The sequence below is a fragment of the Pecten maximus genome, chromosome 6 (genome assembly GCF_902652985.1).
Source record: "Pecten maximus chromosome 6, xPecMax1.1, whole genome shotgun sequence".
Lineage (NCBI taxonomy): Eukaryota > Metazoa > Mollusca > Bivalvia > Pectinida > Pectinidae > Pecten > Pecten maximus.
Genome location: NC_047020.1, coordinates 23,254,391 through 23,282,082, shown reverse-complemented (window position 1 = coordinate 23,282,082; position 27,692 = coordinate 23,254,391). Strand labels below are relative to the sequence as shown.

Here is a 27,692-nt window from a genome sequence, read left to right as displayed (position 1 = left end):
TGGATTATCTGAACTATGAGATTAAGGCTCAGCAGCTACGAATGCACTTATGGCAATGACTATATACTGTGTGTACTGACAGCCGTATACAAATGTCGGTCAACATTACTGGTTAGCAGATGAAGGATAACACAACAATATTTGGTATCAGCGAAAGGGAAGGTGTTTTTTTTTACTGAAGTTTGGTATTTCAAAGATGGTTTCGGTCTCTTAAACATGACGATGGATTTGGTGTCTTTAAACATGATTGACCTCTTTTGACGCGCTACTGACGATAGATTCGGTGTCTTTAAACATGTTTGACTGTCGTTTGGCGAGACACTGACGATGGATTTGGTCTCTTTAAACATGTTTAACTGTCGTTTGACTCAACACTGATGATGGATTCGGTCTCCTTAAACATTATTGACTGTCTTTGACGCGACACTGTCGATGGATTCTGCATCTTTAAACATGTTTGACTATCTTTGGATGCGACACTGACGATGGATTTGGTCTCATTAAACACGTTTGACTGTCCTTTGAAGTTGTATTATGAATGTTTTAGATATTCTGCCCAATTCTTTCCATTGAGGAAAATATATAGAAATTACAATCATCAAATTTGAAGGATTACAAATAATATTCGTTGTATGTAGAAAACAACTGATGTATGATGAGGACATAATTTAAAGCCAGGATTTAGACTTTAAAAACGTCTTTGGTTATCTAAATATATATTTATACACTAACCATTGATTATACACATATACGGATACATAAATTACTTAATGAGTTTTACCTGTACGAATAATATATCGCTTAATAATTAGTTTACCTGTACGAATATCGTTTGTGTATCATGACCATACATGTAACTATATCACACCCTATCACAAGTAATATCACAAGTGTGTAGTGCTACTTCCATGAGCTGATGTCACCTGTAACTATACTTTACCATTACAGTTGTTCTTACACATGTATCCAAACATGACCACACATGAGAGATCGCGTCCAGTTCCGCACTCAAGTAATTTGCGCAGGTAATGCTTTGTACGAGTCAAGTCACGAAACTTTCTCATTGAAAGAAAATTATATCGTTTTTAATACTTTTAGGTATCTTTGATTTCAAATCGTCGATTATTTGTTTTCTTTAATTTGAACATGTTTCTTCTTTTTCTTTTTCTTCTTTTTCTTTGTTTTAGTTTTCGTTTCCGGTCCCCTATTTGTATCAGAAGGAGATATGAAGATGTTATCATCGTCCTCCGATTCATATTCATCTTCATCTTGCTCAAAAACTGGCTGGGTTGTTAGATCGGGCAGGTGAATGGCGTTGCCGTTGGGCTGCGCGTTGGTCACGTGACCATTTGCCACATTTCCGTTTGGATGCAGTTGTTGGACAACATCTTTGTAATCTGTTGGTTCCACATAAGTCAGTTCCAGTCTAGGTCGAACTGATCCGTCAAAAGTCGGTGTCCAATGGTGGTCTTTCTCTTTGGCTGTCAAAAGAAAACATTTTTAATTCACTGTTTTTTACTGACATTGCCATCTGATGTTGGAGCGATAGCTAATTAGCAAAAAATTCAACAGCCATACCTAAATGGATATTCAACGCTTATAAAGATCGCATCTAAATACATCTTTGACCGATGAACTGTAAACATATACATACATATACGAATTCTAAATTAATTACGTAGAGAAAAAGACGATAGAAAAATGATGTTCTATGCTATATTGTAATCGGATTTATGGCGCAAATTATCTGAAAATGCAAACCTTGGCACGACACGAACATTTTGTTTTTAAAAAGCTAATAAAGTTTCTTTTCCAACTTACTTATGGGGCATTCATCCACAAGCGTCTGCATCTTTGCTCTCTCCTTCATCAGTTCTAGCTCTTTCAGGTCTCGGAAATGTATGGTGATTTCTTTGGACATTTGTCTTTCTAGGCCATTACTAGGACCCGCCTTATCGACTTCTGTTCTCGAATGACCTATGGCCGTCGGAGGCTCGGCCTCTGTAGAACGCGGGGGTACTTCCGAATGGGCTTCCTCCAGCTCTAAATCTCCCAACTTCTCCTTTTGGTACGGCATGGCTAAATGTAACAGAACAGAATGAAGTTAATGTACCTTTACGTCAGAAATGTGACGACATCATCTAGTTTAGATCATGGTACAATATATATACAAAGCAGAATTTAATACCAACAGAAAATTTACGTTTATGGACAAGGTAAACAATACTGTAATCAAACAATGTTATGTTATTTATTATGTTTCTACCATAATAGTACACAACATGTCTACTAGAATACGACAATTACACCAGAGGCTTGCACAGAAATCAGTATTGTTTTCAAAACTATTTATAGTTGATGGAAATAATCATTGTTAACATCAATAGCCTTGTGTTCAAATGGTACAACTTTGTATGTAATCAATTAGTATGAATTCTTCATGGACGTATATACAAATGTATACGTAATTCGAGATTATCACACGAGAGAATAATATAATTATTATAGTTCTAGATCTAACGGAATATGTAAAAACTAAGTATTACCTATCAACATTAACGTAGATATTGATATATTGTATACATAATATAAAAGTAATAAATACAACCACTCATGTGGGAAAGTCACGCATGGTCAGGTACTTGGTAGGTCAAGGAGGATAAAAATGGCCCACTAGAAACTAAAGTGAAGTTGGACACAATTTTTTTTTTTTTTTTTTCAAATTTAAGTTGTAGTTTGTCATGAAAAAATGTTCCTCAATGCATCAAATTAATGCATTCACTCAGTTTAATAAAGGTTTACAAAAATATTTCAGGATTTTCATTTGAATTCATAAGATTTAACATATTTTCTCCGATTACAAATGTTTTAGAATATGAATATCTAGCATGAAATATATCACCAATGTCTTTCTAGGTGAAAAAAGATAAGGCACTTTTTAAGGAATTTCTTCTGAATGAATTCTGTGTCATTTATACGGCATCAGATTGGAAGAATGAATTGTGTGTTTTTCTATAAGGATTCGGATTGGTAGAATGGGCTCTGGGGATTTTATAAGGAGCCATATTGGAAAAATTCGTTCTGTGGTTTTTTTAAGTTGTCGGTTTGGAAGAATTAATTCTGTGTTTTTTATAAGGAGTCGGATTAGGAGAATTAATTATGTGGTTTTTACAAGAAGTTTGGTAGAATTGGTTCTGGGGATTTCATGAGGAGTCGGATTAGCGGAATAGGTTCTGCAGTTTTTGCAAGAAGTCGGTTTGGTAGAATTGGTTCTGGGGATTTTATGAGGAGGATGAGCGGAATTGGTTCTGCGGTTTTTATAGGAAATCCGTTTGTTATAAAATCGAAGCAGGAATTTTTTATAAGATTAAATGTTCGCACAAAGGAAAGGCTTCAATGAAGTAAAACAACACGCTTGGCAAGTTTAAAGGGATAATAATAATAACAACTTACCATTCAGTTGTCGTCACAAACATATATTAATTTGGATTCAAAACCCCGTTTGCAATGTCAAATACTATGGTAGAACAACAACTAAATGTTGGAATTTCTACTATTTATTGGTATGGCATATTCTTCCAACATATTTCTCCTCGTACAGCCCTCTGTACAATGTACATGTACCACGCATTATTAAACATTATCATGAACAGTATGTAGGAAAACTGATGCTCAACTCGAATCACTTTCTTATCTGAAGGCAGAGTTTCAACATCATAGATAGTAGACAACTGTTTTAAGCGAAAGAGGAAGTGTGTTTTAAGTGTGTTTTAAGCTGAAATGCACGTGTAACCGTTTGAATAATTACGTGTTTCTTAATTGGTTACCAATATATGATATAACTACCTCATCGTTGGGCACATTATCTAATGTTTCAACGGCTTGAACATGTTAGAGGGGACTTTATTTTGTGATGCAAAACAAAACCTAAACATTTATCTTCACCTGAATAAACAGTATCCTTTAACATTTAAATGTACCCGGTGTCAACAACAATCAAATGAAATGTTTATAAAATTGACTTAAGTGACAAGATCGATATAGATATGAGACAGTATAGTTTATATATTGTATTGTAGGGTTATACCTATAAACCGTGGAAATGAACACATCAGGGCAAACTCGTTATTATCACTATATAGCATTAAGAAAATAAGCAAAGCACGGCATAAACAACCTCATTGAAGTATTTTTTTTAATGGGTTATTTTTGTTTGTTTATTTTTTTTTTTTTAGTTTTTGGTTTTTGTTGTTGTTGTTAGTTTATTTATTTATTTTTTTTGTCTCTTTTTAACTTCAACTAAAGTTTATCGTCTGTATGAATGTGGAGTTATCTAACATTTGCCAGTTCACGTACTCCGTTTATTCCTGTCTTGCGGGAGGTGTTACATTATCAGTTAAGATGCGTTTAAATTCATTTTTAACACTTTCAATCTGAGTTATCTGGACTATTTAGTTCGTGTGATGAGTGAAGAAGTCGTTAACTCCAGTGTATCGATATTCATTATTTTTTCAATTAGCTCAACCGCAGTTAAATCATGTTTTACTCTAAAGTGTTTGATGACTAATAGGTATCTAACATGATTACCTTAAACAATACCTGATAATTACATCTACATCTTTAAATTGCGAATATCATAATATATCAACCAATTGATGAAGGTTTCACTTATATCTATATGATATACAACGAGATAAAGGGAACACCTTTGTTCACATATTCTAGACGCACCAATTCTAAGGCAGATGCAACCGTCTTAATAGATATATGTATCGTGGCATCATTCATCCTCTGAACTTTCACTTCCATCGTTGTTTTGAAAACCGAAGTCTGTTATTGTGTTCTCTCGTATGCGCATGATCAGTCCATGTAAGTCATCCTTATCCCCAGGGCGAACCTTTCCAGCTCGCTCTTTATCATCGAAGTATTTTGAAGTGTCAACTTCCTCGTCGTCCTCCTCGACTACATTTATTTTCTGTTTCCTCCTTCTTTTTCTCTTCGGTTTTTCACTGACCTTCGAAACTTTTTTCTGTTTTTGTTTTTCTGTAGCCTTTTCAGACTGCTTGTCTTTGCGACCTTTCTTACTCTTTTTCGTACCCTCCCTCTCTTCCCAGGCTGCATCAGACGATCCCTGTACTAAAGCACGATTTTCTGGAATCGGAACGGTAAGTGTGTTGGAGGTTTCCTTAAACGAGTCTGGTCTGTGTGACACTTCACTTTTATCGGCCGATACCATTGGTAGTCTGAATTCAGGGGCTGAATGTCTTTTCTGTCCTGTAAGATTAGGAAGCGAAAGTCCCTTTGGCTTGTGGCTTTCTCGTCTTGCTTTTGCTGGTTTTATTTTGTTGACAGAATCTGGTAATTTGAAAACTGGCGGTGCCACGGGTTCTGTTTCCTTAACAGCAGTGTCTTCACTTGGTTGAGATGGTTTCAATGCTTCTAAGTTGATGTCTTTATCTGCTTCAGGTTCATGTGTTGTGAAATTATTAACAATTTCCGATGAATCTTTTTCACTTAGCATAATTTCGGCGGTTGCATTTCCAAAGTCATCTGCAAACATTGAAGCATTTGTTATGGTTGGCAAAAATGAAAACTTTGTCTTTTTGGTCTTCTGCTCAGACTTTCGTTCGTGATTTGTAAGTGTTTGTGTCACATCAGTGTTAATCACAGGCAATGGATTGTCCCTTGTGTCTTCGTGCTTTTTGTGAGGTGCTCTTACTAACTGGGGAAGCGTGTCGTCCACAAATTTATTGGATGTTGCTAACTGTGAATCAAGTTTCTCATCAGAAGGTATTGCTGTTAATGGTTCTGTACAGAAAATATTTGTTGGTTTATTTTCCTTTTGGTTGCTTATATTTCTATGTTTGCTCTGACGCCGTTTTCCCTTAATTTGTTTCATTCTCTCATTTCTGTCCGATTTCTCTATATAGTCTTGTTTGCCAATTGACGGCAAAGGATTTTTCTCAATAGAATAGTGTGTCTCCTCCCTTTCTATGTTCATTGGGTCTTCTTTGTGTTCTGCTAATCTATCTTCTCTAATTACCACATCTTTTTGCGTCAACATCACTTGCCGAGCAGTGACTATATCGTCTTTTTGAATATCGTCCGCCATATCCGACCCAACTAGAACCGGTTTCATTCGAAGAGTTCTCGAGGTGTTTGCGTCCGATTCATCTATGTCCTTAAGCATATCAACATAAACATTTCTCTTATGGTCTATTTCATTCAGAATATTATCTTTCTTTTCTTCCCGTGACTGACTGTTCACTTGTTCTTTCTCGAAAGACACATTTTGTGTTTTGTTATGGAATTGCGGTAAGGATGTGATAACAGAAGAGGTTTCAATCAAATCCTCACCGTAATGATGTTTTGTTTCATAAAGAACGGAGTTGTTTTCGGCGATTTCAATATCGCCTGTATTATGATCTGAAGAATTGTTGCCAACATGCTTTAGATAAAACTGCTTCAATATCAATATTTGGCTCGACAGAACTTGAGTTACTATAAACACCACTGTCTGTTGTACTTTCATTTCTGGTGACATCAGTGGTATTATTTTTTTTGTAAAGGATTTCGTCTTTCGCCTCAGTCATTTCCTCGCAGGCAGTTTTGAGCACGACTGTATCGTCCTTTTCTGTGATGTTTTGATCAATTAAATTTTCGTCTTCAATATGTATCTCATTATTGGATGAATCATTTGAATTTATTGCGTTATTTTTCAGAATATTCGAGTCTTGCACATTATCTTTATTTTCATTTGATAGGTCTGTAACCTCTTTAATCTCCTTTTCTTTAACAAGCTCAATTTGGTTATTTTTAGTTGTTTCTTGGTTTAGAGCATCCGTATGATGTATTTCTTTCACTTCATTCACAACAGTTTCTTCTTCACATCCTGTAACAGACCCGCGAGACAACACCTCATTTTCCAAAAACGACTGTTCCTGTGTATCCTTTTTGGCTTCCGTTGTTTTTTCCAAGTTTTTATCATCTTTAAGATCCTGTGCTTTTTCATTATCTTCATTCAACCTTGTTGGCTTGCTTCTGGCTTCGTCTTGAAGAAAACCAATTGAATCTGCTTGTTCTATTTCCTTTAAAACATCTTCTGCAATTTCCTGTGTATCATTTTTGGCTTCCGTTGTTTTTTCCAAGTTTTTATCATCTTTAAGATCCTGTGCTTTTTCATTATCTTCATTCAACCTTGTTGGCTTGCTTCTGGCTTCGTCTTGAAGAAAACCAATTGAATCTGCTTGTTCTATTTTCTTTAAAACATCTTCTGCAATTTCCTGTGTATCATTTTTGGCTTTCGTTGTTTTTTCTAAGTTTTTATCATCCTTAAGATCCTGCGCTTTTTCATTATCTTCATTCAACCCAGTTGGCTTGCTTGTGGCTTCGTCTTGAATAATACCAATTGAATCTGCTTGTTCCATTTCCTTTAACACATCTTCTACAATTTCTAAATCCGTGTTTTGAGAAAGTACCACTTGCGTATTGTGTGGAGCCAGTTTTCTTTTCTTCTCTCGTTCTTTTTCTTTCCGTGTATCATCATTTTCCGGAGGTAAAAACAAAGCTGGCCATGGCAGTCTTTTCTTAGGAACATTTGGTTTAGAAGAACCTTTTGCTTTCGACTCGGTCTTCGTTTTCCTGTTAGCTTGCTGCCTCTTCTTCAGATTCGACACAGAAAAACGTACAGAAGATTGTCGATCATTGCGTTTCATTTGCTGTAAACTACTACCTTTGTTTCCTTTCAAGGATATACTTGCACCCTCCTTTGGTTTAGGTTGTTTATTAAAGACATTATTTAACTCGGTTTCGTGTAAAACTGATAATGCATCTTGTTCAATTTCAACGGGAGTAGGTGTAGATACCGTAGTCTCAGCCCAGGTGGTGTCAGGATGTTGATCTCCGTGGTCTGGTAATAAAAGCGAATAGCCGTTTCAGGGAGGGTTTGAGGGAGGTCATCAGGTTTTGTTTTTGTTTTATTTTTTTTTCAAATAAATCGTTAATTGCAAAAACAAGAAAGCATAATTCCCGTAGTAAGATTTTATGAAAGTAAGGAGTTACACAATAATTCGTAATGCGACTATTTGTGTACGAAAACAACGAAAAGAGCATTTAAATACAACATAATATACTTCTTTAAATCTCACAAATCAGTCGGCAAAAGTTTAACATAACAATATAGAATTGAATGTGAGTATTTGTATAAGTTTGCTCCACATGTTTTTTGTACCATGCAGATAACAATGTCGTTACTTAGATTTAATACAGAGAAAGAAATCAATCTGAAGAACAAACCCGAGGTAAGGATGTGTTTGTAAGCGAGAGGAACGATTTACGTAGGAACGGTTTAGCTGAGGAGGAACGACACAACTTTTGGGAGGCTACATGGAGGAGCGGAAGTCGGAACACGCAGGAAGGAAATCTGGAGACGAATACTGATGTCTCCTAAGGCGAATTTTTGTACCGCATTTCCATTCAGGATGACAAATTATCTGAAATTGAAATTTATTTCTAACAAAAGTTTAACCTTGATATGAAGAGGATATGGTCTGCAGGCTTATAGGAAAGTGACGGAGGACATTGTTTCACATGTTGCATGCGTATGGAAGACACGGGTAAATATAGGATGGTTTTCCGGATGAGTGGGAGAACAGAGTTACAAAGACTACAATAGACAACGGTTCTCCTGGTTCGTTAGGCTGAGGATAGGTTCGTTCTTCTAAGGTTTAAAACACAAAGGAAATGGTAATATGAAAAACGTTAATCGATATTTGAATTTAGTCTGATTAGTCACAACTGCAAGCCTTAATACTAGCTTATTCTATTGATCGTAATTTTTTTTTCGTTTTAGGCGTGCGCTGCACAAAGGTATTCATAAGAAGAATTCACTAAAGGTCATTTCGTTGATAAACTTCTATTGCATTGGCAACGAAAGTGGCAATTTTGGTGGTGTCCTTGGTGTTTTGGGCTTTGCATTGTTTTCAGCATCCCTCGGAAGAAGTTCATTTCCTCTTGCTTCTTCTAAGGGAGGTAATTTGTTTCGTTGAGGATCGACCTCGATATCTACAGCATCGTGTAGAAGCCGTGATTGGTTTTCGACAGAGACGTGCAGAACTGTTGCCGATACATTGCTCTCGGCTCCTGTAGCCCCCTGATCAAAACTAGATGTGTCAGTAGGATTTTTACTTTCCTCAGCCATACCGGGCAAGATTGGTTTAGGATCTTTGGGTTTTACTCCAGTTTTGGAAGGATCTTTGGAGGATTTTTCGTCAATCAGACGCATACCTGTATCAATTGGAGCTTTCCCCGCTGGTTGGACCTTGCTCTTCTTTTTGTAGCAGTAGAAGCAAATGATGAGTAATGCAAGCAGAAGCAGAACAATAAATCCTGCGGCGAGACCAGCGATCAGACTTGCTTGCGACACTGCGTCTTCCGTGGTTGTTGTAGGGACTAAAATTGGAAATGAAACAATATCTTTTAACTGACCGGAAACGTATTTGACAAAACAAAAACAACATATTCATAGTTAAATTTCATGCATTTATTTGCGAAATAATGGGTCTAGAATTTAGCTCACCTGTTAAGTTAGTACAGGTAAATCATTAAAACTACAATACTTACTGACATACTTCGTCTTTTTCTGTTACTAATCTCAGAAATTTCCGTTTTAAATCGACATAAGAACGTTTACCAATAATGCAGTGAAGTTTTTAATAATCTATTTGATACTGAAAGTGAAAGACAACGTTGAACTCGTCTAATCAGTTGTTAAATCATTTCCCATACTAGTCTAAATTGATTATTGATTATCACATGTTTTCTGAACCTGTATATGAAGGCCTCATGAACATATATTACACATATAATACACATGATTGCAAAGACATCTGAATCTAAGACAGACTGTAATTTATGTAATGCAAGAAAAATACGTTATCGTGGTACATACCATACATAAACCCAACGTGACCAAAGGTCTCTGTTCATCACATTTTACATATAATATTTATAATAAAAAATAGTTTCAATAAATCGAATATTTATTATGAATCTATTATCTTACATGCCAAGACTGTCCTCGCCACTTATTGATCTCGTTAGCAAAACTTACTGAACAGTGGGTAAGTAATCAAACAAGTAGGTTAAATGTAAGAACAAATGTACTGGTAAGTATTGATGATTATTTTATGATTACATGCCTGTCAATATACTTATAACTTTACGCTTATTGTTCTTAGATATACAAATGTACTATTAAAATTAATCATTGGCATTGTTAACCAATTATTTTGTAATTTCAGTATGAAATATATCAGTTTACCATATAAGCTGTGTACTTACCGCAAGTGACTGAAAATGCAAAATAAAATGATATTTTAGACGAATTAATAGGATGTTATATTTTATGCAATGCTGACATGACTAACGCTCTCAATGTTTACTGATACCAATATCCTTTATCACAAATTGAAATTTACGTAAGGTACAAGAACTGAAATATTTCTTGAAAATATATTAATTGTGACGAAAAATAACATGACAATAATGCCTATATGAAGATGAATTTATTTAAAAAAAAAAACAAGTACATGTACATAATGATTGGATGAATTACATGTATCATATGTAAGAACATACCACTGGCAAGCATGGTGAGGTTAGCCCCAGGGGCCGGCACGTACGTAGTCGTCTGGTTCACGTGACAGTCCTTGGGGTGCTGAGTCGCATATACATTACTAGAGCCGGACGGCTGCTCGATCATCTGATTAAACAAAATAAACCAAGCTTACTAGTATATAGCTTGATAACATAGCACATTGTTTTTGTATAGGATATTTCATACCTTATTACAATATGTGTTGTTCTATTCTTCCTACTTAAAACGAGCTAAGGAAATTATATTCATCGGAATCGTCCTAATACTATACAAGAAATATCTTTAAAAAAGATAAACGGCATAGTTTTAATGCTGGTGGTTATAATGTAAAACTACTGGTGAAATAAATTAATGAACTACATTTTAATTAATAAATGCGCAGTTTCAGCACGGATAACAAAATTATATCATGTTTGAATCATTTTTGGTGATAATAGGGCTGCAAATGTGTCATTTGAAAAGATGCATCCACTTATTCAGCTTGCATTCAATTTAAAAGGGACATCACGGTAAAAACGTTGCAATTTTCAACGTACTGAATGTACGTGTTTTGTTCCTTTCAAGTTATAGTTTCTGTGCTGTCCCAATGTTCACAGTCAATCCCTATGTCCAGCTTGACCAATCGATTTAGTTGGGAATCCCCCTCTTAATTTAGCGCGGAAACTATTTTCATTACGTGACTGTTTTGGAATCGTGGCAAAACAAACAGACGATAGTTTACAAGGCGATATCTATATTCCATCTGGGTTAGTTGGATAACGATATCATACAGTGGTTTAAATGTTAAATAACACGTTCTGTATATATTACGGCACACATATTTATGTGTAAATAAGTGTAAACACTGTTCATATAGTATAGTGACAGTAGCGATATACTGGTACAGACTGTGTAAATATTACCGAGCTTGTGGAACTATTACCGAGTTTGTGTTAATATTACCGAGTTTGTGTAAATATTACCGAGATTGTCATGACCTACTATCAAACAATCAAGCAGAATACGAGCGGCGACCGTATTACTGCTGTTTTGATGTTTGAACTGTTAAAATCTATTGTACTGCTTCCCAAGTTTAATTCTAGGATTGTGTTTGACCCATTTTCCTATTATTCTCTTCATTGCGGAAGCTGTTATCGTTTCCAACCGCAGTCGATTCACATTCGAAGCCATGTTTGTTTCCATGTGTTTTAGTTTGTTTTGCGCATGCGTTTATCGTATATGTCACAATATTTGCATATTCAGAGTGATAACCTTTTAATAATTGACAATTGATGTTTTTATGTGCATACATCATCAAATTCGAATGGTTATTGTTCAGAAGGTTATTTTTTTAAAAGATATACCCAATAATATGATAGAAAATACAAAATAAACATTGGTTTACCGTGAGATCCCTTTAACTTTGTTTCGTTTTTAACTGTATATCTGCATTTTGCATTGACCGCTACATTGACCAATCACTTACTTCATCTTGACCAGAAACGCCACCTGTCGCGTCATATCCGGGGCCAAAACAAAATTAGACGACTATGCCGGAAAATCTAACCATACATTTCTCTGTCTATATCGCACAGGGCAATAATTCTTTCATCGTGATATTTAACAGTGGGAAATCACGTGATCTGACGTTTATGAGTATCACGAACACAAAATGGCGGCCACCAGTGCAGTGTGTAGAGTGAAGAGGAAAATGAAGTACCGATTATACTCACATAACAAGTAAACCTGTATGTGGTGGATTCATCTGTTGTGGCGTCCAGGTTGTACACATTCAGTGTTGTGACATCACCAGAAGTAGTCGAGTACAAACAGTTCAGACTTCCACCACCTTTAACAGAAACTCAAGCTTCACAGACATTACGGCGAAGTTAACACTTTTCTATTGGTGGAATTACATTTTAACTTATTTGGTTCCGTATCTTTTTGTTTAGGAAAAAAAAAGATCTCCACTTTTTCATATCTTTTCGACCTGAAATTGTTCATGCTAAGTGTTGTTATTTTCACTTTGGTTGTTTTCAGGTCTTATTATATTAGGTGATATTTATAGTCAAATTATCAAACAACAATAATCTTATAACTGTATAAAAATGTGATTTTAATGGATCTTATTTGTAAGATAATAATTTGTTAACATCTTGATTGTTCCGTATTTCAAACTTGTTAATTTTTTGAGAATAAATAGTATACATGCAAAGCTCTGTAGCATTTTGATATAAAATTAATTAATAAATGTCATTCCAGATCATTAAAGATTGCTCAATTTTTAGTATTTTCAGGCAAGGTATACAACTTTCAGTATCTCAGAATAGAAATTACAAAATCAACCCACAAACGTCTATACCTGGTTAGTATGTATCGAAAAAAATAACAACACATACACCTTCTTAATGTATACTGTATACATTGTATAAGGATTAGGGGCTAGTACTTTTCTATGACTACTACCAAGATACGGACACGTGTAATATAACGATTATCGGGTATCTTTCGCCAACCTAAGTTGGTTATGCTGTTTCCGCCTTACTAGAATTATCTTTCCCAAAGCTAAGTTGGTTATGCTGTTTCCACCTTACTAGAATTATCTTTCCCCAAGCTAAGTTGGTTATGCTGTTTCCACCTTACTATAATTATCTTTCCCCAAGCTAAGTTGGTTATGCTGTTTCCACCTTACTAGAATTATCTTTCCTCAAGCTAAGTTGGTTATGCTGTCTCCACCTTACTAGAATTATCTTTCCCCAAGCTAAGTTGGTTATGCTGTTTCCACCTTACTAGAATTATCTTTCCCCAAGCTAAGTTGGTTATGCTGTTTCCACCTTACTAGAATTATCTTTCCCCAAGCTAAGTTGGTCAGCTGTTTCCGCCTTACTGAGAATTATCTTTCCCCAAGCTAAGTTGGTCAGCTGTTTCGGCCTTACTAGAATTATCTTTCCTCAAGCTAAGTTGGTCAGCTGTTTCCGCCTTACTGAAAATTATCTTTCCTCAAGCTAAGTTGGTTATGCTGTTTCCGCCTTACTGAGAATTATCTTTCCTCAAGCTAAGTTGGTCAGCTGTTTTCGCCTTACTAGAATTATCTTTCCCCAAGCTAAGTTGGTTATGCTGTTTCCGCCTTACTAGAATTATCTTTCCCCAAGCTCAGTTGGTCAGCTGTTTCCGCCTTACTAGAATTATCTTTCCCCAAGCTAAGTTGGTCAGCTGTTTCGGCCTTACTAGAATTATCTTTCGCCAACCTAAGTTGGTTATGCTGTTTCCGCCTTACTAGACTTATCTTTCCCCAAGCTAAGTTGGTTATGCTGTTTCCGCCTTACTAGAATTATCTTTCCCCAAGCTAAGTTGGTTATGCTGTTTCCACCTTACTAGAATTATCTTTCGCCAACCTAAGTTGGTTATGCTGTTTCCACCTTACTAGAATTATCTTTCGCCAACCTAAGTTGGTTATGCTGTTTCCGCCTTACTAGAATTATCTTTCCCCAAGCTAAGTTGGTTATGCTGTTTCCGCCTTACTAGAATTATCTTTCCCCAAGCTAAGTTGGTCAGCTGTTTCGGCCTTACTAGAATTATCTTTCCCCAACCTAAGTTGGTTATGCTGTTTCCGCCTTACTAGACTTATCTTTCCCCAAGCTAAGTTGGTTATGCTGTTTCCACCTTACTAGAATTATCTTTCCCCAACCTAAGTTGGTTATGCTGTTTCCACCTTACTAGAATTATCTTTCGCCAACCTAAGTTGGTTATGCTGTTTCCACCTTACTAGAATTATCTTTCGCCAACCTAAGTTGGTTATGCTGTTTCCACCTTACTAGAATTATCTTTCGCCAACCTAAGTTGGTTATGCTGTTTCCGCCTTACTAGAATTATCTTTCCCCAAGCTAAGTTGGTTATGCTGTTTCCACCTTACTAGACTTATCTTTCCCCAAGCTAAGTTGGTTATGCTGTTTCCACCTTACTAGAATTATCTTTCGCCAACCTAAGTTGGTTATGCTGTTTCCACCTTACTAGAATTATCTTTCGCCAACCTAAGTTGGTTATGCTGTTTCCGCCTTACTAGAATTATCTTTCCCCAAGCTAAGTTGGTTATGCTGTTTCCACCTTACTAGACTTATCTTTCCCCAAGCTAAGTTGGTTATGCTGTTTCCACCTTACTAGAATTATCTTTCGCCAACCTAAGTTGGTTATGCTGTTTCCACCTTACTAGAATTATCTTTCGCCAACCTAAGTTGGTTATGCTGTTTCCGCCTTACTAGAATTATCTTTCGCCAACCTAAGTTGGTTATGCTGTTTCCACCTTACTAGAATTATCTTTCCCCAAGCTAAGTTGGTTATGCTGTTTCCACCTTACTAGAATTATCTTTCCCCAACCTAAGTTGGTTATGCTGTTTCCACCTTACTAGAATTATCTTTCCCCAACCTAAGTTGGTTATGCTGTTTCCACCTTACTAGAATTATCTTTCCCCAACCTAAGTTGGTTATGCTGTTTCCACCTTACTAGAATTATCTTTCCCCAACCTAAGTTGGTTATGCTGTTTCCACCTTACTAGAATTATCTTTCCCCAACCTAAGTTGGTTATGCTGTTTCCACCTTACTAGAATTATCTTTCCCCAACCTAAGTTGGTTATGCTGTTTCCGCCTTACTAGAATTATCTTTCCCCAACCTAAGTTGGTTATGCTGTTTCCACCTTACTAGAATTATCTTTCCCCAAGCTAAGTTGGTTATGCTGTTTCCACCTTACTAGAATTATCTTTCGCCAACCTAAGTTGGTTATGCTGTTTCCACCTTACTAGAATTATCTTTCCCCAAGCTAAGTTGGTTATGCTGTTTCCACCTTACTAGAATTATCTTTCGCCAACCTAAGTTGGTTATGCTGTTTCCACCTTACTAGAATTATCTTTCCCCAACCTAAGTTGGTTATGCTGTTTCCACCTTACTAGAATTATCTTTCGCCAACCTAAGTTGGTTATGCTGTTTCCATCTTACTAGAATTATCTTTCGCCAACCTAAGTTGGTTATGCTGTTTCCGCCTTACTAGAATTATCTTTCGCCAACCTAAATTGGTTATGCTGTTTCCGCCTTACTAGAATTATCTTTCGCCAACCTAAGTTGGTTATGCTGTTTCCGCCTTACTAGAATTATCTTTCGCCAACCTAAGTTGGTTATGCTGTTTCCACCTTACTAGAATTATCTTTCCCCAACCTAAGTTGGTTATGCTGTTTCCACCTTACTAGAATTATCTTTCGCCAACCTAAGTTGGTTATGCTGTTTCCACCTTACTAGAATTATCTTTCGCCAACCTAAGTTGGTTATGCTGTTTCCACCTTACTAGAATTATCTTTCGCCAACCTAAGTTGGTTATGCTGTTTCCACCTTACTAGAATTATCTTTCGCCAACCTAAGTTGGTTATGCTGTTTCCACCTTACTAGAATTATCTTTCGCCAACCTGAGTTGGTTATACTGTTTCCACCTTACTAGAATTATCTTTCGCCAACCTGAGTTGGTTATGCTGTTTCCACCTTACTAGAATTATCTTTCCCCAACCTAAGTTGGTTATGCTGTTTCCACCTTACTAGAATTATCTTTCGCCAACCTAAGTTGGTTATGCTGTTTCCACCTTACTAGAATAAGCCTGTTGAGTGTTGCAATCGCTGTAGTTGAAGCTCAAGGTATTGAGATCACTGCACACGTCCAGGGAGCCAGTATTATTGGCACAGTCGGATTCATTGAAGGAAAACCCGAAGGTCCCAAGGAAAATATCTGGGCACTGTTGCTTCACCGACGAGATCTGACCTTTGGATCAAAGGAAAACTTCTCGATATTAACGTAACGCCTCAACAAAATAATATTTCTATAAAACAAAAATGGTAATAGTCTATTTGAAGAGTAAACTTTAAGACAGTGCATCGTTTGAACTTTTTAAGCGAAGGTTGGTACATTTAGGCAGGTGAACTAACAACCAGTGCCTCTGTTCGATCAGATAACATTACGTTATAGGCGTTAAGTATAATCTAATATGATACTTAGTCATTCATGTTCAACAATGACCTTTACAATTTCATTCTCTTATGCCTCATTCTCGCTAAGTTTCAAACTAGGCAGAGATGAGCTAGTGCAAAATATTATCCGAGTAATTATTTACAAAAAGTAAGGGCTAGTAGCCAGTCAATTCGTGTTTGCATGTTTTATAAATGCTACACACCAATGTTTAATTCTTGGAGACGCATACATATCAATTTACACATTGAAATGCCATACATGCTTATAATATTGGGAAAACATTTCAGATCAACGAAATTCCAACGTTTTAACACTGAGCTTAAGTAGTGATAATATGACTTTAAAAGCCAAATGAAATAGTAATCCATAATTACCTCATCGATAAAATGTATTTCAAATATGTCCTCTGTGAAAAACTAACTATACATTCATGGGAATTCATACAGATTTTTAATACATATTGAATGTAGTGTGTATCGGTATGTTGTTGTATCCATATATAAGGATCATGTCACTCTTAACATCGAAATCAATCAACACTAAAACCCTTTAATGACAAAAAAGTTACAAACGATCTATCGTCTTCCACGAGGACCGATTCAAAAGTTTGTCCTACTATTATTTGAACGGAGGAAATTTTCCCAGGTTTACTACCATTTTCATAGAGGAACTATTCCAAGGATTTACTACCATTTTAACGAAGAAACTATTTCCAGGTTTTCCTTCCATTATCACGGAGAAGCTATGCCCAGGTTTCCCTAACATTTTCATAGTGGAACTCATTCAAGGTTTTCATCCATTTTCAAGGAATTGACATTCCGAGGTTTCACTACCATTTTTAGGGGAAGCATTTGAACTATCCCAAGCTTTCCAGCCATGTTTGGGGAGGAACTATTTTCCAGGTTTGTCCGACTATTTTGATTGGAGGAACTATTTTCCAGGTTTGTCCGGCTATTTTGATAGCAGGACCTATTTCCAGGGACCTACCGTCTTGTACGAGGAGGTAGTAGTCGGTAGCTCCCTGGTCGGTACATGCCAAAGAGGTGTCCACGCTTGTTCCCGTCGCAGCAAACCTTATTCTCTGGTAGTCCGCATCCGGCAACGAACCTGAAACATAAGTTTAATTATTTTTTGCATGGTTGCTGGATACATAACACGTATTTGCATGTCTGCTTAGTAAAAAGTTAGAATAAACTGTATAGTTTGTAATATTTTAGCGATCATTAGCGCGGAAATAAATATGAGGCGAATATTTATACCGTGAATTTTAAAGCAATTGTATGTACATGTACAACCGCGAATCCTTAGCCCCTTGAAATTAAACAATGTTGTACTACAGTATGCTTGCACGCTTAGTAGTCAACATACTTAGTTGTATGACTGGTAGAAAGTAGAAAAGTATATTTAACAGGTCTGTAAACTTACTTGTAAATATCTGGTATTTGTACATCGATTCTTTGAGACTGGTGAATGTGACACACATCACAGCAATAGCTGGACTACTGAACAGCGTGAACTCCTCGGACCTTAGGTAAACAAATTCAAACTTTATACAGACTATCAATAAATATTACACATACTCATGTAAGAATTGTACAAAAGACACAATGTATAAGAAAATATCAATCAGACTGAATTTAGATACGTCATAATCTGCTATTGTCCTTCTAGGAGACGCCAATGATGTAAATGGCCTAAAATATAACGACGACAGACCAAGGTTTTATAGAAACGATATCATATCTAGATTAACTTCGGGAACAATATTCGAATGTAATGTAGCTTTTTCTACTGTGATGTATAATATATTCCTATTTTTGCATTTTAATATTAGTATGAGCAAATGCACTTAAAATAAATATGACACTGCCAGTAAAAATGCTAATTTTGAACCATTTAAAAAACATAATTTCACAAGTGTATAGCAGCTTTTAATGTTTTAGCAAAAAATCATGATATGCTGAATAATTATTTTAAAACTGCATAATATAGCTGTTGCGTCCTTCTAAGACTCGCCAGTTATGTTAACGACATCATAAAGCTGTCTTGTCTATCTAGGACTTCACCAGTGATGTTACAGACATCATACAGCTGTTTTGTCCTTTTAGGACTCAGTCAGTGATGTTACATACATCCTATAGCTGTGTCGTCCTTTTAGGACTCTTCAGTGATGCTACAGGTATCATACAGCTGTTTCGTCCTGCTAAGAATCGTCAGTGATGTTACAGACATCATACAGCTGTTTTGTCCTTCTAGGACTCATCAGTGACGTTACAGATATCATACAGCTGTGTCGTACTTCTAGGACTCGTCAGTGATGTTACATGCATCATACAGCTGTTTTGTCCTTCTAGGACTCGTCAGTGACGTTACAGATATCATACAGCTGTTCTGTCCTTCTAGGACTCATCAGTGATGTTACAGACTTCATACAGCTGTTTTGTCCTTCTAGGACTCTTCAGTGATGTTACAGACTTCATACAGCTGTTTTGTCCTTCTATGACTCGTCAGTGATGTTACAGATATCATACAGCTGTTTTGTCCTTCTAGGACTAACCTTCTTTTGACTCCTCTACTTTGTTTATGTGTATCCTATGTTACAGTATATAGCCCCCAAATTAAACAATGGTAGCACGCATACAGGTAGTATCGACATGTGCAGACCACTTCTTTAAATGACCATTGCAGTTATTTATAATTAGGACGTTAAATACGATACATTACAAAATCAATAGTGACTAAACAAATCTTGCAACAATGTACCCCATATACCCAAATCTCATTGTTCTTTTGACATTCATTTTCACATTTTCTTCAAGTAAATAGCTTCTATATCCATGATTTGAAATATTATATCAAAGAGCGTCTATCCTATTTACAAAATTGCGTCTGGCGGAGACTTTAAACACAAATACAGCACCATTCTCACAATGATTGATAGGCGAGTAGGTGCGGGTTTTAAAGTTGTCTTTAGGAGAGACATTAAAACCAAGAAATCGGCTAGAAACGTAAGACTTCCCCAGCACAATTGGTTGCTTGATGTTTTAAAAGCAGATGGCAATAACTTTAATGATGATCAAGAGATTGATATGTGCGCGAAGTGTTTCAAGAATTATCAGAAACCAAAGCCACAACCTGAAGATCAATTCGCACTGACGAAAGAGAAATGTTGACTTCTCAGCTACCTTGCAGGTGAAAAGAAATCATCAAAGATCTTTTGGTGATATCAAATATGCTGTCAAAACAGGAGTCCTCCATTACTCTGCGTTTTTCCTTTCTAGATGATGTAGAATGTAAAGCCTTGACAGACTGGACAAGAACAGTTTCTCGAAATTCTTTCACGCTATTCGTCTTCTATTGACACTGGCATTTACACTATAAACCACGAGAGAGCACAACAGCAACTGTTGTTCTTGGTAAAATGGAAGATAGGCTTAACGTGGAAACAGTGTTCAACTCTTCTTAGCATGTCTTTCCATACAAAAGCATTAGACAAAACTATTGTTCCATTGTTCCTTGGAAGTGAACATTCTTGAGCACAACACAATGTTCTCCGGAGCATTTTTGGCACTGGGCGGGTGTCAAACTTGACGGTACATATACAGTATGTATCTTTATTTCCAAGAGTTCTGATCACAAGCTCCAGAGAATCTCCTACAGTATCCAGAGGAAGCGGAACTATTTGAAGTTCATGAGCATAGTCCTGCTGATCGTTTCATCGAGGTCATCGAGGCAATCGTTGAAATAGTAACAGCCTGTCTCAATGGAATCCGATGACCAATGTTAGAACACCAAAATCAGACGCAAAGGATATTGAGCTGGCTGACAATATGAAAGCAAGCCTTGGTATTTATAACGCCTTAGCTTAGAGTGTGAAAGATGGGTCAGATCTTACCAGAAGGGCCAAATCAATATTTGTCAAACTAGATGCGACTGTGGATAATTGTGCCCCTCCAAAGTTAGACATGGAATACCTTCGGACAATATCCTATGGCACGTACCATTACCAATTATCAATTACCTATACTATTTAGGATACTACATGCATTTGAAAACCAGTAAGCCTTTATATCCAAAGGTTAAAGACAAACCTCAAGTAATGTAGATTTCGCTACCAAGCATTATCTTCAAGGTATTTGGTGTGGTTTGAATTGGACAATTAGAACTACGATGTAGACCGACACTGGCATGGCTAATCGGATTCTAGGATGAGGAAGCCATATTTGATTCAAGATAACGTGGTTAATTTGTAAAGCAAAATAAATCTACCATGTAGCGTTCTTGTCAGAAAATGGATTCAGCAGTTGTAAGAACATCTAATATTTGTGGTTATCAGGGAGCATGGCGACCATTTTTGAAAGGGGAAATATCACTTGATATGGTCATTAGTGTAGGTGTCAGTCCATGTGTACTAATAAAACCATGTATATACATTTTATTTCATTTCACTTTACAATTTTTCAAATCCATCCTCGATTTTCTTTTAAAAATTACATAGCAATGTTGTCAATCAATTTTTTATTACTTTGAAAAAACTCCTAATTACTTTGTTGGGGCAATTTTCTTTATACATTTTGAAGATGTTTCTTAGCACATAATTACGAATTAACTGCAATAGAAATAGTATTTTTGGAGTTAAATGCCTATTTGTAAACGTATGAATACATATGCTACCAAAAGCACATATAAACTATCGTATTTGCTTCTCTTTCAAAATGGCCTATTAGACCAATTTTTAACCCGACCTTTCGCATTTTTCTCTCCCTTCATATTGGATAATTTAAAGGTTGCCGCCATGCAGGGAGAAAACTTCGGACAACCGAGCGTTATTTGAATCACCTTAGTTGTAACAAATAATGACGTCACTTACAGAAGAACGTAGTAGTCGCCAGCCAGAGTTTCGCATGCGAAAGCAAGATTTCCCTGATTGTACACTGGGTAGTCGATCACGTGACTTGAGTTGAAGGTGAGAGATCCCCTGTCGCTGCTAATCCATGTCCCTCTAATGTCTGTCGGTAACGTGCAGGCCCCAGCTATAACATAGTACACAGAAACACAATCAATGCCTTGACTCGGTCAGTTTTTCTGATAGTATGTTTACCAATGTACATAATATATCATGTTCTTTAGATTATGTTGAATACAATTGCAGATATTGATAAAATGATGTAAAATATCACAACTATCACTAATGTGATATTTGCTGTACATATAAACCAAATGACATGTGTGTACTGTAATTATGTCCATAAAAAACCCTACGTTTCTAAGCAAATCATAGGAAACATCACTACATATACGTACCAAATACTACATTTGTCATACAAATGTCATATAGGTGTGACGGATTTGCGAAAGAAAATGTGTCTATTTGTATATATTTACATTTTCGTGGCAAAGCCACGATATAAACTAAGTAAAATGATTTGCAGTCTATGTGGACATAATTGACGCCCAAAACGTGCCATCAATCAATGCCGGGCATGGATATATTCATCCACAGGAACTACTTGTAACTGACGTAAACAATCATGGCTCTAAGAAAACGTCGTTTTTTATGTTAATTAAAAAGAATCAAAAAGAATTTTATACAATATTGTTACACAAATAATAAAAAAAGAATTGATTTTTTTTCGTATTATTTCACTGCACCTTTTTGTTTGCCAATCTGCACGTGACAAATGAATTTTGAACAAATAGGCTGTTCCATTTGTCGAACCCCATTGACGAAGTCGCTGAATATTGGCATTTTTTTTATGCTAACTCAATTTCAATTTTCAAAAATAATAATAAAGATATGTCGAGAATGTAAATATAAGCATTAAACTGTCTTTTTTGGTGTCTATGGTCGATATAGATGCCAGAGCTTTACAAACAAACGTCATATTGTGCGCTAGCAAAGCTCTGGCATCTATATCGACCATAGACATAAAAAAGACAGTTTAATCCTTAAGAAGAAAACAATCGTTACCTTATTCCAAACAATACCAACACACCGTAGGAATAGGGTCTGTTTTTGTCTATAAATACTAGGGTATGTTTTTCCTATAAATACTAGCCAAAAGTAGACGCATGTGGTTATGATACGGAAAGAAATATTGAAAATTAAAAAAAGTTCATGGATATATATTCGATAAAATTCAGCACAAGAGCATTGAGTTTATCTATTTTGTTTTACTTTCATAATGTCATTGACATTCCTTATAGATACATCAGTACAGTTTAACACGTTAAATGACATGAACACTTTTCGCATGGATACTCCTTTGAAATGAACACTGGTCTATACACAGACGTTGTTACTAATCTCCTTATGCCTAAAATCACGTTTCGGTATTATCCCCGGATAAGAGTAAAAGTTATGAAATACTGTAGGTGGCACGATATATTGAAGTAATTTTCATTAAACAATCAATACTATCATAAAATAGATTCATTGTGGGTCAGGGTTTAACTAAACAATCAATACTATCATAAAATAGATTCATTATGGATCAAGGTTTAATTAAACAATCAATACTATCATAAAATAGATCCATTATGGATCAAGGTTTAATTCAACAATTAATACTATCACAAAATTGATTCATTGTGGATCAAGGTTTAATTAAACATTCAATACTATCATAAAATAGATTCATTGTCGATCAGTGTTTAATTAAAGATACAGTGTAACTAGAATCATATTATAATATATGAGAATTGTCTTTCGTATCATGTGATAATCATGCATGCGATGTTAAACTAAATATACAATTACCAGCCAGTTTTAAAGGTCATCTAAAAATCAAATCGAGTTATATCAGTGATATCTTACAAGCCTATAAAACACAACTATTATGCAATCTAACATAAACAAAATTGCTCCATTTTTAGTGTGTATTATGGGTAACCATTGGACTTGCTGTTGACATGTTATTAGTAAAGCTTTTCGTGAATATCGACAAAACAAGCGAAAAATGTATGTTTCAGGGGGACACAATTAGCTCATTTGCATCATATATATTGCACAAAATAACCATGCCGGTACGCTCCGACGTGTCTATAGCACACGATAGGAGCGCTGGTTTAACACGATTTGACTTGATATATGTATAAACACTGATTATATTTTGACATTGAAAGGAAAACGGCAGTTGTTAATATTATCATACAAATATGGCATATGGGAAGGCATTTAAAACATCACAAATGCTTTTATGAGACACTATTAAGAAATATGAACATGGCAAGAACAACCATTGAGTTAAAGGTAAAAGTTGCATAATTCTGAAAAAGGCTCCAAACTCCACAAGTTGTCTTGAACTCGCTCTTCTTTCTTACTAATTAAAAGGTGTTAAATGCATGAAATGGGAGGTTTTTTGTTGACTGAAATAGCCCCCTTTGATGTTATGTCTGTGTAATTTTATTTTCATACGCCATTTGCTTTTCAAATTAAAAACAAATTTAGTGTTTTATACGTACCTAAAGTCAAATCCGGTTAAACAAATGCTCCTATTTTGTGCTGTAGACACGTGTGAGTATAACAGCATGATTGTTTTTCAGGTTAGATTATTCCAGGCTACATCTTACCACAAAGTAACTCCAAAGAAGAAACTATCATCATCTACAGTAAATTATTAATAATTGTAAGAAACTACATATCCAGACCAACATTTTGGTATTTTACATATCCAGACTAACATTTTGGTATATTACATGTCTACATCAACATTTTGGTACATTACACGACAATTTTTTTTTGGCTTGGGCATTGATTCGCTTTTAAAGTTAATTATCATTCTCCTATATAGATGACCCTTAAAATGTTCATCACTGCTCTTATCCAGAACATTTTTCTCTATAACAAGACAGGCTCTATAACACACATTGTTACGCGTGAAGTAGTATTTGTTCGATATTATATTTAAACTTTATAAGTGTATTTATTTATACAAATGTAATATATAATATATGATAATTCTCGGCGCAGTAGCATGATTGATATAATATCTAAACTTAACCACGTTTGAAAGTGTACTTCATGTCACTTGATAATGATCAGTATGTTCAGTAGCATATTGGATATATACCTAAACCAAACCACGTACAAAGGGTACTTTATAGCAGTTGACAAAGACAATCCTCACACAAATAGTCTACGGTAATCGAAAGTTTAATGTATAACATTATTTTCCAAGTGTATTTGTCAACCTTAACTAATCCGACTGGGTTTACCTTATGGCGTGAAAGAAACAACTAACAAAGTTCTTAATTCATTATACATTAAATACGGTTATGTAAAATCTCAACGGTTTGGGCAGTCACATCATAAAACATTAATACACAGGAGTCTGGTCTTAAGGGAATTTACACTGTATTCACCAACTTATTTTGTATGAGAAAAGGAACATATTGTCCAACATTCCATACTATTGTTTTTCAGTAGCTATTGTTTTCCCCATTTATACGGCGGATGTCGTCGATGACGTAGAAGACGCTTGCCCTTCCGGGTCGCCTGGTCTTATTCTCCGTGAACTCATTCAATGGTCTCTATGAAATATGTATATCTAGATGTTCATATGTTTAATTTAGAACCATGGTCTCATTACTACATCGGTATTCATTGCTGTTTTTTGTTCCCTAACACGTGTTACAGGTATGGTTGCTTAGTGAAGTGTTCTCCAATCATAAGTATTCTACATTCCCAAAGTATAGTTAGTACGGTATCTATATACCACAATATAACTGTTTAACAGAGACCAGATTATTTAATGTCGATGGGCAACATTTTTCACTTTACAACATTTTTGTAGATGTATTTTTGTTGTAATTTTAAACAATGTGTGAGTACTTTCTTTGATCACTGACCAACAGAAACGTTTGCGACATCTTGGTGCATTCGAGACTTGGTCAGTATAATTGTAAAGGTTCATGTACATTATCACCATGGTACGTTAATTACTGAAGTGTTTAATATTACTAATGTATTACAGCATCAATTAAAGGCGTGATTTTATATGTGTGCCCGGACATAAACTCATTACGACCATTTTTTTTTTAAATCCTAATAACAGCAGTATAAATTGATGATTTTACATACGTTTGTATCAGGGAAATGAAGAGAAATATCGAATCTGATTCCTAACTTGATCTGCGCTCAAGTTCTGTAAACTAACTCCACTACGTCAAGTATCAAGATTTTAATCAGTTTATTAAAGAAATATTAAAGCGAAAAAAAGTTATTTTTCAGAGAAGTGAAAATGGTTTAAAATAACACTTTTACAGATCAAAATGCTTCTCAAAAATAAATAAATCTGTTATAGTCATTAGTTTTTTTTTGTTATTTCTAGTGTTACAAAACTCCCTATGTCATAGATTAAATTGAATTTCATTCTAATTATACAATGCAATGTACATATATTACTATTGCATGTGAACATACATTTTACAGACATGCGGTTACAGTAACTTTTTGAATTTTTTTTCCATCATCATCATCATTTTTTTTTTTAATTTGCGGTCATATGTATAGTTAATCATTGATGTTTTAGGGGAGAAGACGGATTATAAGTTTTAAACTTGGTATATATTTACAAATATTATGTTTAAATCAAACCAACCACTTCCATTTGACTTTATTTCTATATCTTTTCTTTTTCTGTACACTACAGTAGTTGATAAATCACATCTTTGGTAACTTAGGGGCACGTCATGAAGGGAATATAATATTCTACGCGATGCCAGACATAGTAAATCTTAAAATAAACAAGGGGCTTCCTTTATGCACGTATTGTTAAGACATCGCATATTAATCAAAGCATACGTAGACATAAACAATTACATAATGTAGATGAACCCAGACAGAATAGTGATAAAGGTGGCTTACGTCACAGCTACACAGAAGTTACATAATGCCAAGTTATCAAATAAAGAGAAAAGTCAAACGATTTGATAGGATGACTCTTTCGTATGAAATTAAACATGAACTAATACATTTCACAAAAAGATTTTTTTCATGCAAATAATGAAACTCTTTAGAACTTACCGGCATGTTGAATTAAACCAACAAATAAGAGAAATACTAGTCTTGTGGACATGGTGGGAGTTACTTGTTCGAACTCATTTGGAATCTCGAACTTCTCATTGGACACTCCAAATTAACAGATAATTTATACAAATTATGTAAATCATCTTGAAATACTTACCAGCATTGTGAATTAAACCAACAAACAAGAGAAGTGCTATTAGAGTTGACATGATGGGAGTTTCTTGTTCGAATTCGTTTGGAATCTCGAACTTCTCCAGGACACCTCGTCTACATCCTTGAATCCGCCATCACATTTAAATCTCAGAATATTGACATTAAATACAAATCGTTCTCTGTACAATGTAGAAATTCATGTTGTCCTATACTCGGGACATATCGAGGCTGCCATTTTGTGTATTTCGTTTTCCCGTATCCATGATCGCTAATCTCCAGAATTACCGCCGTTAATCCCCTCGACTTAAACTCATGCGTATTTTACATAGGGTACAAGGCAGTATCCTATTAGAGATCGGCTCTGTATAAAACAGGCATGAACAGCTTAATCGGGTCTCCGGTTGTAGGGTTTCAAATAGTACACTTAGTACCTGACAATGTTTTGGAGTATATAATATATATATGCAAACTAGCAATGCTTGACAAAGCCTTGTAAAATCACTACAGTACAATTAAATCAACGACTTACCTTTATATTTCTGACACCGACATTTACATACTTAGGAGTACAATGTACTGTGCTACTATACACTATAATATCATAAACGAACGATGGAATAGAAAATACAAAAACATTTTTCGCTTTGCATGTAATTGGTTTTTTCTCTTTTAATGGAGATTGCATGTACAATATTTCAGCATCAATTTTATTTGTTTTCCGAACAAGACAGAGCGAGTGTGCTTCAATGTACACAAGTTTGTCTGAAAAAAAAGTTCGAGGCAAAATAGTTATGGTGACTGTAATAATCACCGACATGGCCGACAAACGCAAGATCTCGGCCAATTCCGTGAAGGGTTAGAAACAAA

The 27,692-nt window shown here is 35.5% G+C and overlaps 1 protein-coding gene across 2 annotated transcripts; it reads right to left on the bottom strand.

Annotated features, from left to right (window-relative positions):
• Nucleotides 1-132: 132 nt before the first annotated feature.
• Nucleotides 133-27,099, bottom strand: LOC117329282. 2 transcript variants are annotated; one of them, XM_033887149.1, is made up of 11 exons: nt 26,830-27,097; nt 21,513-21,675; nt 18,068-18,168; nt 17,630-17,749; nt 16,265-16,435; nt 12,370-12,485; nt 10,639-10,762; nt 10,342-10,350; nt 9,286-9,450; nt 1,822-2,079; nt 133-1,481 (listed from the first exon to the last, which is right to left on the bottom strand). In XM_033887149.1, the coding sequence occupies exons 1-11, from the start codon at nt 26,879-26,881 to the stop codon at nt 1,123-1,125; spliced, it is 1,638 nt and encodes a 545-aa protein (XP_033743040.1). In that variant the 5' UTR covers nt 26,882-27,097; the 3' UTR covers nt 133-1,122. The 2 variants fall into 2 exon arrangements, with proteins under 2 accessions (XP_033743040.1, XP_033743039.1); XM_033887148.1 differs by lacking the exons at nt 133-1,481; nt 1,822-2,079 and adding an exon at nt 6,389-7,909 and having other exon boundaries at nt 26,830-27,099.
• Nucleotides 27,100-27,692: the final 593 nt, after the last annotated feature.